Source organism: Calypte anna, chromosome 19, assembly GCF_003957555.1.
Source record: "Calypte anna isolate BGI_N300 chromosome 19, bCalAnn1_v1.p, whole genome shotgun sequence".
In the NCBI taxonomy this organism is placed as follows: Eukaryota; Metazoa; Chordata; class Aves; order Apodiformes; family Trochilidae; genus Calypte; species Calypte anna.
Window position 1 is genome coordinate 10,443,707 of NC_044264.1, and position 14,699 is coordinate 10,458,405.

The 14,699-nt window shown below is 44.4% G+C and overlaps 1 protein-coding gene across 1 annotated transcript in view; it reads left to right on the forward strand.

Moving 5' to 3' along the window:
- The window catches only part of KSR1 (kinase suppressor of ras 1), a 52,539-nt gene extending 39,645 nt beyond the window's left edge, over window positions 1–12,894 (forward strand). Inside the window, 14 exon segments of the mRNA XM_030462292.1 lie at window positions 189–272; window positions 852–913; window positions 1,019–1,125; window positions 1,413–1,581; window positions 2,768–2,809; window positions 3,344–3,398; window positions 3,638–3,683; window positions 4,049–4,428; window positions 5,327–5,423; window positions 5,968–6,101; window positions 6,527–6,658; window positions 6,899–7,034; window positions 7,357–7,490; window positions 10,649–12,894. Coding sequence (XP_030318152.1) covers window positions 189–272; window positions 852–913; window positions 1,019–1,125; window positions 1,413–1,581; window positions 2,768–2,809; window positions 3,344–3,398; window positions 3,638–3,683; window positions 4,049–4,428; window positions 5,327–5,423; window positions 5,968–6,101; window positions 6,527–6,658; window positions 6,899–7,034; window positions 7,357–7,490; window positions 10,649–10,727 — 1,657 coding nt within the window. The 3' untranslated portion in view covers window positions 10,728–12,894.
- Window positions 12,895–14,699: the final 1,805 nt, after the last annotated feature.

The window sequence follows — 14,699 nt, forward strand, 5'->3', positions numbered from 1 at the left end:
GCCAGCAGAGCTGGTTCCAGCTGCCTTTCAGTTGCTTTTGATCATAAAAATGAGATGTCATTCTGGCCACAGCATCACGTCCTTTTCGGAAAGAGCTAAAGGAGTACAGCCTGTGTGTAACTACTTACAAATGGTAAACTTCCCTTAGACACCAGTTAACACCACTTTAATCTCTTGTCCCTATTTAGGTTCTCTACAAAGTCCTGGTTATCTCAGATTTGCCAAGTCTGTCAGAAAAGTATGATGTTTGGGGTGAAGTGTAAGTACTGCAGGTGAGCACACAGTGACGATCTTTTTCAGAAGAAGAACTTTGCATTTGATTCATTAAAGTTTGCCTGCAACACAGATCTCTTGACATGAGGCACTCTTAGCTGTGGCATCATTTTTTCATTCAGCTTCCGAAGAGGCAAAGGGGATGCTTTTGCACAGCTGATGCTTAGATTGGCAGCATCAGACATGGATGAACCAAATTTATTTCCCTGCCACAGGCTTCCTACCTGAGCAGGGGCAAATCTTGTAGTGGGAGCTGCATACCTACCAGCCAGGATTTTAGTTACTGCTTCTCTATCTGGGTTAGTTTAGAGTGCTGAGATCTGAGTGCTTGCTGTGGTGGGATGAGAGTCAGTGAAGGTAACCATATTAAAAATAAATCAGATGCTAAGATATGCATATGGTTCCATTAGCCTAATGACACACATAATAGGATTCTTCATATGAATGCATGCTGCTCTGGGGCCCAGAGCATTCCAGAACTTCCTCTGAGATTAGCATAAGAATTACAAATTAAGGGCAGGCTGCTTCTTTTTGGGAAAGAACAAGTTGCTATTTAACATGTAATGTTTCTCTTTCAGATTGAAATGTCACAACAAATGTACTAAAGAGGCACCTGCTTGTAGAATATCCTTCCTTCCCAGTGAGTAATTTTCTACAAATTCTTAGCATTTCAATGTAATTGATGGTATGCAAGAATAAAAAGTCTGATTAGAGCTTTTTTTTCTCCATTCAACCTGTTTTTCAGTAACAAAAATAAGAAGAACAGAGTCTGTCCCTTCTGATATCAATAATCCAGTAGACAGACCAACAGAGCCACAATTTGGAACTCTTCCCAAAGCACTAACTAAAAAGGTACGTGGTGTCTGAAGTGAGTCTTGTGTCTGTCAGTCACTAAGGAGCTACACACAATAAGGAGAGGTGGCAGCAGTATGTTACTGACTAGAGCAAGAATGGCACCCTGAGCTTTCACTTTGCAAGATTTTGGTATGTGGCATTTTCTCCATGTAAAATGTAAGTTATGCACAGCTCCAGCTGACTGCTCACTTAGAAAAACTATGTTTGACTGAGGCTGGAGACAGCTTTCCTTTCTCATTGTTCAGTAAACACTGAGGGGAATTCTTTCCTACCTTGCTTTGAAGGAGCATCCACCAGCAATAAATCACCTGGACTCCAGCAGTAATCCTTCTTCTACAACCTCATCCACACCATCCTCTCCAGCACCTTTCCAGTCTTCCAACCCTCCCAGTGCAACACCTCCTCCAAACCCCTCTCCCATGGGGCAGAGAGATGGGCGATTTAACTTCCCAGGTAAGCTCAGCTTTTCCAGGTGACCTCTGCCAAGGCCAGAGAGGCCTCTCTGTCCAAGACTTCAGAGTAGTTGCAGCTTTCTGAATACAAGGTTGTGTCTTTAACAAGGAGCAAAGGTGTATCTTGCTACCTGATAGAGAAAATGAACTGTTCTTAAATGTTTTCAAGTGGTATGGACAACACAGCTTTGCAGGGGACAGATTGTCCAAGAGTGCTGGCACCTTTCTTAAATGTTTTGATCTATTTTCTCCTTTTTTTTGAAAAGGATTAAAAAAACCTATTCTTTCTCCTTCCCTTACTCATTGTATTGTAAAATGCATGCTGCCTGCTGTGCTTGGTCACCAATGGCCTTAAATCATGAGTAAGCTGATAGCTAGAGCAGAATGAGAACTGGGATGAATGACTCTACCAGTCCCACAGTCACCACTCATTTTTAAACCACTGACATACATGTATGGTGGAAAAGAATTTATCCACAATACTTTGCAGATTAAGGACCCAAAAGTGCACTCTACAACAGAGACAAGGATCTCTGACAAGGGTAAAGATTTACACAGTGAGAATAAAGTGAATTTCTTTGTTCTGGAAATGAAGACTGACCAGCTGCTACATCTAGCCCTCAACTGTGCTGCATTTTGCATCTAGCTTTTGATCTGTCAGTGAAAGTTGCTGCTTTAGCCTACTCAAGCCTTTAGTAGAAGGCAGGCTTCTACTGCAGGTGCCTTGTATGAGGACACAGCACTCAAATTCACTGAAATTCACTGAAATAAAAAGCTTGTGAATTGCTCATGAGCTTCAGCTTCCTTGGGTGCTGAAGCCAGGAGAGCATTGAAGCCCCAGCTTTACCTGGCCCTGCCTTTTAGCATCCCTGGGCTCTCTGAATTTGCTTCTGCCACTTGAAGTCTGAATGTGTTGTTTCCCACCAGCCTGTTTGCTTATGGTAACAAAGCTCAGAGGTATCATCTGTCACAGTCTTCCAAAATGCATGTGCTAAAATTCACCCCCTCAAGCAGGCCCATAATCTACTAATCTGTTGCCCAGCAGTGAGTTGGGACTAATTCATTGAATGCATAGGGGGCACTTACTGATCATTCTCTAACTTGTTTTTTTTGTTTGTTTGTTTGTTTTCTCCTGGTAATTATTTTTGCTGTCATTGTTCTAAAAAACACAATTAAAAAAAAAAAAGCTGCCTACTACATTCAGCATAGACAACAATTTATCTTCCCAGGTGAGTTGATCATTTTAATTCTACTAACCAACTGCCAAAAAGTAACTTGTTTGTAAACTTCTGCATGCTGCCCAGGAATGATAATTCTGCTTTTTTTTTTTTTTTTACATTATCTAAAACAGTTAAAATTTTCTCTTATCTCAGTATGTAACACTGGTAACACTGGACAGGCTAGGTGCAGGATGAACTGTAGCATGGATTAATTTACATGTCCTAGTTCTGTGAGGATGTAAGTATTTCTGGGCCAACTTGAAGGTGTGGGAGCAGTTCACAGACAAGGACTGACCTTGAGAGACATTACAGATAAGAAGGTGGATAGGAAGACAGCCGAGTTCACTCAATATAGGAGCAAATAAGTACTGGGAAAGATAAACATAGTTTTAAACTAATAGAAGTGTAAAATTATATAGTCTGATGGTGAGTTTGTTTTGTAATTCCTGAATAAGCAGCAAATAATAACTATTGCAATGTTAGAAGCTTGACTCTATGAGATTAAAGGGTAAAATATCCATCACAATGTTTCTGCTTTCCCAGAAATTCCCAGTCCTGCACAAATAGCCCACCCTCCAGAAATTGCTGCAGACACTAAGTAAGTATAGCTTGGAATTCTTCTATTTGTGTGGTGGTTACCTGATAATCTTCAGATCAGTCTGAATGCACATTATGTTATGACCAAAACAGAACTTATCATCTGAAAACTTAGGGGACCACTTTAGACAGCAAGAGTGATGCTGGTGTTCCCAGGTTTATTATGGCACAGGCAGCAGCCCCCATCTGCCTGGGGGGTTCTGCAAACACTGCTGACTGTAACCTCTCTTCTCTCCTTAGTGCTGCTCAGCAGCCAGACACAGAGGGACAGGAATGTGAAGCAGAGGTAGGTGTTCTGCTCTGCCCTTTTCTACACTCAGAAATGCTGTGTTCAAAGGGCAATTGAAAAGCTGTGGCCCTGGGACTGCACATGCAGACCAGCTGTGCCTTACCTTAGCTACTGCTGGTTCTACACATTTACCCCTTTTCTAAACTCTTCTACACTTTCTGGTCCTCACCTGCACACACTGACATGCACACACAAAAGATGTCTCTCTGTAGCCACCTGAGGTGGCTTTGATGGGAGGTGTGTTTCTAGAGCTGTAGTCAAGTGTGTACATGTAAGCCCCTGAAGTTCTCTCAAAGCAGCTTTGGTTCTGCCCCACGGATGGCCCTCTCAAGCACGTGTTCCCCTTCTCCTTTTGGAAACAGGTGGAAGAACCAGAGACAAATAAATCAGAACCTGAAGATGATGAGGATGAGGTGGAAGACTTGCCAAACAGACGGCCACACCTGCAAGGGATGATTTATCGCAAACCCAGCCAGACCAGTGTCTACCTGCAGGAGTGGGACATTCCCTTTGAACAGATTGAACTGGGAGACCCGATTGGCCAGGGACGGTGGGGGAAGGTGTACAAGGGAAAGTGGCATGGGGAAGTGGCCATCAGGCTCTTGGAGATAGATGGGAACAATCAGGATCACCTCAAGCTCTTCAAAAAGGAAGTGATGAACTACAGACAGACCCGGCACGAGAACGTGGTACTTTTCATGGGAGCATGCATGCACCCTCCTCATTTAGCAATCATTACCAGGTAAGGATACAGCATCTCAGTGTTAACAGTATATGTGTGTTATACAGATAAATAATATTTATTGTTTTATGTATAAAAATGTCACAATTTAAAAAGTAAACATCTCACTGTAGTCAGGAGGTGGCAGACATGGATGCAGTCTGTGTTGCTCCGAGTTTAGAGGCTTCTCCTCTTAGGGAGCATATATTTTTTGGCAGTTTTGTTTTAATTTTTGAATTCTTAAATAATAAGATTGAAAAAGCATGAGGTAAAATAAATGAGGAACAGGCTTTTCCTGTGTCATCCACTTCATTGATTCATAAATCAATGTGTGAGGCTGATAAAGCTCACAGTTACCTGTTCCTTTATGTTCCTGGCTGATTAGGCAAAAATGTTACTATTTTTCTCCCCTCTTCTGTTTTCAGTACTTAGTTAAGGTCAGGATGATTTAACCCCTAAATAACAGCTTTTTGAGATATTCACATGCAGGCTGAGTCTAAGTAAGGGCACTAGTCTGGCAGGGAAGTACTGGGTCATTTTCTAATTGGCAGTTCCAAAAGGATTTTCCTGCTGAAGTAACCAGTAGCACCAGCAGCACAAGCTGGTGCTCAGATTTTAAAACTGGCCTTGAGATGTCAGAGCAGTGTAACATTGACTGGGCTTCTGAAGAAATACGTAAATAAGCATTTGTTGCATCTCTCTGAGCATGCCTTAACAGCAGATCTGTCTGTCTGTACATCCACACAGGTGTAAATCAACTGTGTCCTTAAAAGTTCTTCCAAGCAGGATTTCTCATTGGTGAAAGAGGGCTGGGTTTCTGTGAGCATGACAAAAAAACCACCTGAACTTCCAGCCTTACATTACTATTTTCCCTCAGCATTTTAAAAACCTTTCTCTGGACTGCTCCTCTTTCCTATAGCTTCTGCAAAGGAAGGACACTTCACTCCTTTGTGAGGGACCCCAAGATATCCCTGGACATAAACAAAACCAGGCAGATAGCCCAGGAGATCATTAAGGTAAGGACATGTTCTGCCCATGCCTCAGCAAGAGCCCAGAGGCTGCACAGCTGGAGAGGTCCTGCAAGTCTCAGCAGCCCAATGGGGTGTTACTTAAAGTTGTCTGAAAAAAGTGCTAATTTAGTGGGCAGTAAACTAAGGCCCTGTAAGGAGAGAAAAAGAGCTTTTGCTTGTCAGTGAGGGCCTGGGGAGGGAGAATAGGGGTAAAGGGAAGGCTGAAGGAAGGCGTGCAGGACAGGTTCCCTTCCCCTTTGTCACCAGCTGCAGCTAATTTAATGCATTCTAAAGCAGATTACGTTTTCTCCCAGATTTGCAGTTTTCTGTGCTTGCTTACAACGTTTCAGTTAATAATAAATAATTACCAGCTGAGCACTAAACTAAGATCTGCTCCCTTGCACCCCTCCCGCATAAGTCAACAGCTGTTGCATCCCCATTTATCACTTATGCTGGAGCAATGAGAGTAAATGTGTTTTAGAAGGCAAAGCATGCCCAGAGTTAGGCTTGTAAATAATAAAACAAGTTTACATCTCCATATATTTCCCAGGGCATGGGGTATCTTCACGCAAAGGGGATTGTACATAAGGATCTGAAATCCAAGAATGTTTTCTATGACAATGGGAAAGTTGTGATCACTGACTTTGGATTATTTGGAATTTCGGGTGTGGTTCAGGAAGGAAGGTAAGTGGAGGTTTCAATGTTTGGTCCACTTCCAGAATGGTCACTAACCATCACAACACATCAACAGTGTAACTTACACAGTGTAAGTGAGGAGTTTTGATTGCTTTAGTATATACACACCATTTTGGAACACACACTTTGTTTTTTTTATAGCAGAGTTTTTCTACAGTTCCCATAGCACTTTTCTAGGAAGTTATGTCTGGAGTAAGACTCATAACACAGAACAAAGAAAACTCCAAGCCCAAGAATGAGCTAAAAGGCCAACACTTGGGTATTTTTAATAAGGCAAGAAAATTAGAAAGGAAATGTCAACGAAAACGTTTGAGTAAATAAAATCAAGCCATTAGTTGAAGCACAGATATAGTCCATAGGCTGCTTCTTGGGTGAAGAAGTAATGTTTCAGCACATCTTTCTTTTGAACTCAGGAGGGAGAATGAACTGAAGCTGCCTCATGACTGGTTATGCTACCTGGCTCCTGAAATTGTTCGTGAGATGGCCCCTGGGAAGGATGAAGACAAGCTGCCTTTCTCCAAAGCTGCAGATATCTATGCCTTTGGGTAAGAGAGCACCTGAGAGTACCAAAGGAATTTTCTAATTGAGAACAGACCTGAGCCTTGTGAGCCAGTGGTCCTCTCTCACAGACTCAGGGTTTTAGCTAGGATGTATTTTTCTCACCTACTACAAAAGCTGTGGGTGGGAGGGATTTCCTGCACAGCCAGGAAAAGTGGAACAGTGTCAGGGGTTTCTGTCTTTCTCTAACAGCTGGTAAAGACCTGATTTGCCTGTTGCTGTTGCAGGACTGTGTGGTACGAGCTCCAAGCAAGAGAATGGCCTTTCAAGAACCAGCCTGCAGAGGCACTAATCTGGCAGATTGGCAGTGGTGAAGGAGTGAAACAAGTCCTGGCAACTGTTAGTTTGGGGAAAGAAGTCAACGTAAGTACCTCAATTGCAGCAAACCTTCCTTACAGCTATTTATCAAAAAAGAGGGAGCTCCTTTAAAGCAGATACATTTTACTGGCATGATAACTCTCAAGATAAAGGGCAGGAGAGAGAACAGATTAGAATGGGACACCAGGCTGGATCCTAAGCCTCTGCCCATAACTGTGCTACAGAGGTGGACACAGTGACTGTACAAGTATCTCCAGCCTCTGTGCAACTGCATCTCTGGCTGGGCTCATCCAGATGACAGTGCTCAGTCAGTTGCCTGCTCTGCACAGCTGATGTGGAGATAATGAGCCCCAAACCCCCTTTGCAGGAAATTCTCTCAGCGTGCTGGTCCTTCGATCTCAGCGAGAGGCCGAGCTTCACTGTCCTCATGGATATGCTGGAAAAACTGCCAAAGCTGAACCGCCGGCTCTCCCACCCGGGGCACTTCTGGAAGTCAGCTGAGTGAGTATCTGCTGCTGCTAACAACAGTTATGCTGCTCAGAATTTGCTAGCTGAACATTTCTGTGCTTTGTGCTCCTGGGGGTCAGGCCTCTGGCCAGGCAGCAGTGTGCACTTCTGCCTTTCCAGGTACCAGGGAATGATGCAAGGAAGTGCATAATTGTGCCCATTTACCCCATACTTTGCTCAGTGTTTATATGCATTTACTGAACCCCTAATATTTACTTATGCTCTTTCCCCTTTTTTTTTGATGCTTAATTTATTCACTTCTTTACCATAACCCTTCATGATTTTCCTGCAATACTGTACCATAACTAACCAAACACTTCTGTTTGTCTGACAACTCTCCTGGCATTTTATACTTTGGTGGGTGTGTCTTGCTTGGGGTTTTGGTTGAAAATGTCACCATTTCTTTTTTGTGCAATTTCCTCAACATTTGTACTGGATCTCTGATACATTAGAGCATCTAACAACTGAGGCTGTGCATCTCCCTTCCTCATTCCTCCACATCATCCAGCTTCACCTGGGGCATTTTCTCCTATTTTTTTTTACTTATCCTCCCTTGCCTCAAAGGAAGATTGTCGTATTTCAGTTGTGTCACAAAGCAGCAATTCTTTTGCCTGGAGACTTGCGTGATACAGCAGTGGCCTTTGGTAGTATGATTTCCTTTCTACAGAATCAGGCTGTACTCCACTGCTATGGTTCTGGGTATCAACACTTCCATGCCCTCATTTCTCTATACAATAAGGTGCTCTTGTGTTGCATCATTACCTCTGACTGCTTGGACACCCTGTCACCCACCTGGCCAGGCACCACAGAGCAGCCTGAGCCTGGGCTGTCCACACCTTGCCTTGTAGCCAGTCCCACTGTCCTCTACCATCGCCTCAGAAATGAACTTGAAGGAATGCCTCCCAGCTGGGCAGTCTGTTCAGGAGAACACTCAGCTCCAGAGCAATTTGCCAAGTGATTATTTTGGATTAGTGTTTCCACAGGGAGTTACTCCTGAACAGCTTGTGGAACTGCAGAACCATCTCTTATGTAGTAGCTACCCTAATTATTTTTCCCTGGGTAGACGAAGCAGCACCCCCTTCTACCCCCAGTAGTGGTGCATGGCAATTTACATACATTAATACTTTTTCCTCTGCTCAAAGCTTTTAATAGGGGAGAAGTACTTTAAGTGTCAGTATTAATTATCAGCATTGACAGCTGAATTAGTGCTCATTGAAATGAAAGTGCAGGCAGCTTGGTTGTTGGTCCCCTGCAAGCTGTTATATTCCAGCCGCCCTTGGGAGGCTCTCTGTGGCCGTGCCAGCCAGCCCTACTCAGAGTTAAACCCACTAAAGACCCATTCATGTCCCTCTGACAAATCCTCTGAGAAACACTGCACTAACCCTATGCTTTGGTCTGCTCTAAGCTTCACAATGTGTAGTTCTCAAGGGCTTGCTTAAAAATACTGAAAACTAACTCTCATGGTGTCTTTTCCCTTCCCTCCTGTATTTCTCTGTAGGTTGTAGCTACTGGTGCAATAATGGGCTCCACCTTGCATGCTTCCATGTGTTGTATCCTAACTGGAAACTTGGACAATCACCTTCCATTTAAAAAAGCAAAAACAAACCATGAAATTAACCATGGACATAATCAACACTTTACCCGAATTCTCCTTTTCTGCCTTTCTCCGCTTGGTGTGGGCTGTGAGCTTGAGTAACAACTCCTGTCTGCAAGATGTTCCCCTCTAACACCGTGGCCATCTTTCACTTCTGAAGCATTTCAGCAGGCTGGGACCCTCTCCTGGGAAGGCTCTAGTGAGCTGTTCTCTAACTGACCAGGTGCAGGCACCAGGTTGGGGCTCTTCCTGAAACTGGTGTGACTTGTGTGTGTCCTGCAAGGCTCAGGTGCAGTTTCCCAGCTGCAGCTGGAAATTGTGCCTGTCATGCCCAGTGCTGGGCTGTGGCTTTGTCACTAAAGGTAACAGGGACTTTGTCACAGGCATGGCTGATGCCTGAACCCTTCACTTGCACTTCCAGCAAGAAGATAAGGGCCAGATCGTGCCCATTTTCCCTTGGGACCAGAGCCAGCATTGAAGCCAGGGTCAGTTTTGTCAGGGGGTGGGTGAAGCCAGTGCAGCTGTGGAATGGAGGAGGATGGTCCTCACTCTGCTGGGAGTGGATTGCAGCCCCTCAGCCTGATGGGGTCTAGGCCCCAAGAGGTTCCCAGAGCTGGCCCACCTGGGGCAGCTGGGATCAGCTACAATGCTGTGTAACAAGAGGAGGAAAGCAGGAACCCCCTGCGGTTTCTCCTCCCCTTGCAAATCTAGTGCTTTCAATTTTATGATTTGCTTCTGTTTACATCCCCCGTTCAGCAAAATGTCTGACTTAATATTAGGGGCTTTGCAGAACTGCAGGTAACACAGCAAATACGTGCCTTTTTGAGAAAAGGTCTTTTTTCATTTTTTTACTGAGTAATTTTTAAAAAATACCTTGTTTTGGAGGGGAGAGGCCAGGGACAGAGGAGAATATGCACCAAGAACCAGGGAGGTTTCTACTGTCTTCAGTGAGGACAAACACCCCCATATATTCCTCCTCTCAGCAAGCCTCCTGCCAAAGCTCAGGTGTTCAGGCTGTCCTGGTGTCACCTGAGTGCAGGTGTGCAGGATGGCATTTTAAAGCAGAAATGTTTCTAGTTATGCTCATAGTTTAAGAATGGAAGGAAAAGACATCTCTATGCATTTGCTGCAGCCTATGAAGAGGTGCAAATGGGTTTGGTTTTGGTTTGTTCAACACAGATTGCTGTTCCTTGTCAAAACAGCCCTTTCTCTTAAAAAGAAAATTTTGTAAATCATTTTTCCTGCCCTTCTGCTTCAAGGAAACCAAGTGCCCCTTGAAAACAAGTGAGAGGCTTCTACTCCCCTGGGCTATTTCTGAAAATCTCATTTCTCCAGTGGGAGATTTCTACTATATGTTTCCATTTATGAGGTTTGCATTTAATAACTTCATGTGTTTGCTGTTTTATTACTTAAGCCTCTTCTCTGGGTGATCTGAAGTTGTATGAGAGCAGAATCTAACCCATTTCAGTTCCTTTTCTAGGACTGTAACTTTGTAAGAAAAAATAAAAATAAATAACTTTTCCCCCTTCCTTCTCCTCTCCCTCCCCACTCTTTTCAGCATTAACAGTAGCAAAGTTGTCCTGCGTTTTGAAAGATTTGGCTTGGGAATCCTGGAACCAAGTAATCAAAAGATATAGCATGGTGTGTAATTGTCTTGTGATAATGTTGTCTGCCTGCTTACACAAAGCATCAGAAATCTTCACTGAATCTTCCAAGCTCTGAACCTGGTGCAGCCACAGCTGAAAGCCACGCGACCATCACTCCACAGTCCCGTGCTGTTTGCAAAGTCTGAATTCTGCCTAAGCACCAGCAGTTATTTAAAGAATGTTTACATGATACTTTTGCGTGAACTATATTTTTTTAAACATAATAAACAGTGAAGCAACTTTACAGCCATTCTCAAATAGTACTGAAAAAAAGAACTATTTCTAGTTCCCGCTTGTGTCTGTGATAAACAAGAGCTATCTTCTGCCTTCAAAGCATTTGTTCTCCCCAAGAGAAGCAGAACTGTTCTGTTCAGAATGGCAGCAGGGCCACAAGGGGCTGGAGTTCCAGAGTGTATTTTTCTTTCATTAAGGTAAAACTGATCTCTTGTTTTGTGATTTGCACAAACCACTCACTGAGCTCTGAGGTTTGTTTCAGCAGTGCTGGTCCAGGCTCTGGGTTACGTGACTTAGGTTACAGCAGTACAAATCTCCTTCTCATGGGGGAGTTGCTGATGGTGCAGGCTGCCTCTCAGTTCTTTAATTGCTTTAATTCAGGAAGATTACAACTGGGTCTAGCAGACCCGGCTCAGCCCAACAGCTCAGACTTGTTTTAAAGCTTAATTTTAAGAGAAAAGAACCACCACACACCCTCTCCAGTGTGTAATATGCACGTTATAAAGAATACATCTGATCACCACATTTAGGGTGCCAGAGGCATCATCCCCCATCCATCTTTCTCCTGCCAGCCAGGGCAGTGGGAGGCCCTCATCACACAATCAACAACCAGATCCTTTCTGTCCTTACAGTAACTGCTTTTGATGAGATAGTCCTTTAGGGCTCCCTGGAAGTCAACAAGTTTCATTTCTCCAACAGCACTAGTATGTTACACACTCCCCTCTACACCTTTCACCTTCATTACAAGGGTTTGCCATGAGGATCACAGGGATGGGAGCTCTGAAGTCCTCCGCAGGGCTGGCAAGGTGACAAGCACTCAGTTTGGCCACCTATGGGTGGCTGACTGCTGTAGAAAATTAGGTGGCAAAAGCTGCTGAGCAGAGATCTTCACTCCTATGTGCATGTCAGTTATATTCTCTTAAAAGTGTTTTGACAGAGTGACTTTTTAAATATGCCTTGGATATAAAAGACTGGTTTGGTGGTAGCAAAGTGTGGCATCGTGGTACTCTGACCTCCTTCCTCTCCCCACCTTTTTTACAGTAAATGTCCCCTTCCAACTATCCTGTGTATTTTACCTACACCACTTGGGCCACTCACCTGAAACCTCTGCTCCCTTTGTGCTGCACTTCAAAGTGTGCTGAATGCCACTAGGAGACTCATCCCAGCTGAGCACTGCCCTGCTGCTCCCCTCCGGGGGCAGGAGGGGTCCCAAAACCTGTCTTTACTCATGACATTTGGGATTCTAGTTCAACCTGACCTTGGTTTTGTGTTTAACACCCATAAATTGCTCTTGAAAGCAAACCCCAGCCTCCTGGAGCCAGTAGATCAGAGGCTCACTACTGCCTCTGAGATAATTTTTGTTCTAATCAGATGGTGTAAGACACATGGAAATCGTCCAAAAGCTGTGTGGATTTGTACAGCTGTGAAGAGAGCAGAGCTCTCTGATCCCTCAACACATTGCAAACCAAGTGACAGTGTTTGGGTTGTATTGTCCCCTGGTCACCCATCTGTCCCCTGTGTGCTGGTGTCAGGGTGTGAGGCAGGGTCAGTCTGAAGTGCTGCAGAGCTGTAAATGTGAAGCTGGCTGTACAATGCTGCTACAAAAGCCACTCGTCAGTAGTGAATGTAAATGGAGTCTGTAATATGGTGAAAATGGACACGTTTTCTTTTCAAATGTGATGTAAACTTTGTACAGTAAGAAATTTTTTTTTATATTTTCTATCAACTGAGTGTCTTCCAGAATTACTATTAAATTAATTAAAAATTGTTAGTATTAACAAGTTTCTGTATTAGTTTATGCAACCAGCAAAAAAAAAAAAAAAAAAGGAAAGAAAAAAAAAAGAAAAGAGAAAAAAAAAAGAGTACACTCTATGCTAATGAGGTTCTGGATATGTAGGAATCTTTTCAGTGAATAAATCTTTGCTCTGGATAAATCAAGTATTATGGAATTGTGGTTTGACCTTTATCCCCCCTATCTACCCATAGTCAAATTAAACCAGGAGCAGATTTCCACAGTGACCCACTAACACACTGCAGTGAGTAGAACACAGCAGGTTTTCAGGATGCTCAAATCTATTTGCAATTATTCCCCTGGGGGTCTGCAGGGAGCTGGGCACCTGCCCAGCCCCTCACCAGAGAGCCCAGGAGCACCCAGAGCCCCCCACGTCCTGCCACAACCTTTTCCCCAACAGCACAGGAAGAACTCTGCCAGCAAGATCCTCCTGAGTGGAGTGACACTGCAGGGTGTTAATTAATCCCAGGAACTTTACACTGCTGCCAGCTTTATGCTGGAAAGAACAGCAGCATTGTACTGTCCTGCAGGGAAAAGGCCAAGGTACTATAAAAGCCCAATTTTATATTTCATCCATCTTGATCTTTCATACGCAAACAGTAAAAACCATAAGTTGAGCTGTCCTGTCTTTCACACGGAATAAGAAATAGAATTAAAACTTGAAGAATGAGGCTTTTAAAAAAATTTAAAAAAAAACCCAAATCCTCAAGAGTAAAGGTTCTATCCCCCCATAAAACAGTTTTGCCCAGCCACAGTTATATTCCAGCAATGTCAGCCTGGCTGGAGCACCAACACCACGAGGCCACTCCAGCACAAAGGACCCAGCTGAAAGCCTAGAAGCTCGTTAAGCTATGATTAACACCACACACTCTACTCCTTCTGTCGAGATTAGATTCGTAGATTAAGAGCCTTCATACAATATTTCTCTTGTATTGATGAATTTTTATGAATTAATTTATTGAACAGAAATTTGTGCTCTCCAAAAGACAACAGAAGCCTCCACTCCACCTTTTTTCTGAGGCAGCCAATACTCGGCTCTCATCAGGGACCAATTCAAGCAGAGACCATTTCTAACTCCAGACAGCAGCAGTGCAACACTCAATTGCATTTTAAACCTTAAGCCCAAAGGGAACCCTTCCTGTGTGGTTCAACCCTCCAGAGCAGGTGGAACACCTCCAGAACCGACACCAAATACCCCACAAACCCCCGGCCCGGCTGCCCCTGACACCCGAAGCTCCGGGCGACGCGGGCACAGCTCAGCCTCCTCCCCTCAGGGCTGGGCCTGACCGCACCCCGAGGCCGCATTTGGGCCCGGGCCTGCCAGCCCCTGCACTTCACAACAAACATTCACGGAGAACCTCTCTACCCGGCCATATTATAATACAGAATTTCAATTTTAAAAAGCAACCAAAAAAACACGTTAAAAAACCCTTCCACCTACCTGGCCGTCCTGCGCCGTGCAGCTCCTTGCAGCTCCCGCCGCGGGCTCAGCTGCCGCTCATTACCTCAGGCGGCTCAGCTGCAGCTCCTCACAGCTCCTCACACCCTCACACAGCTCCTCACACCCTCACACAGCTCCTCACAGCCCCTCACACCTTCATAGCCCTTCACACCCTCACAGCTCCCCACAGCCACACAGCTCCTCACAACTCCTCACACCTTCACAGCTTCTCACAGCTCCCCACAGCCACACCCTCACAGCTCCTCAGAGCCACGTTGTTCCTTAAGAACAGGTGAAGAGCACAGCTTTGCCAGCCAGGGTGACCCACAGCTGCTCAGCCCCTCAACACACAGCCTGTGTTAATGCTGAGTGCTGTTACACCACATCAGCTGGGCAGAAGTGTTAATGAAACAAGGCACTAATTGCTTCAGAAAGTGTTAATGTGTGATTCCCAGTCAGGTCCCATCAGGAACCTTTAGCCAGGAACAGTTCTCTG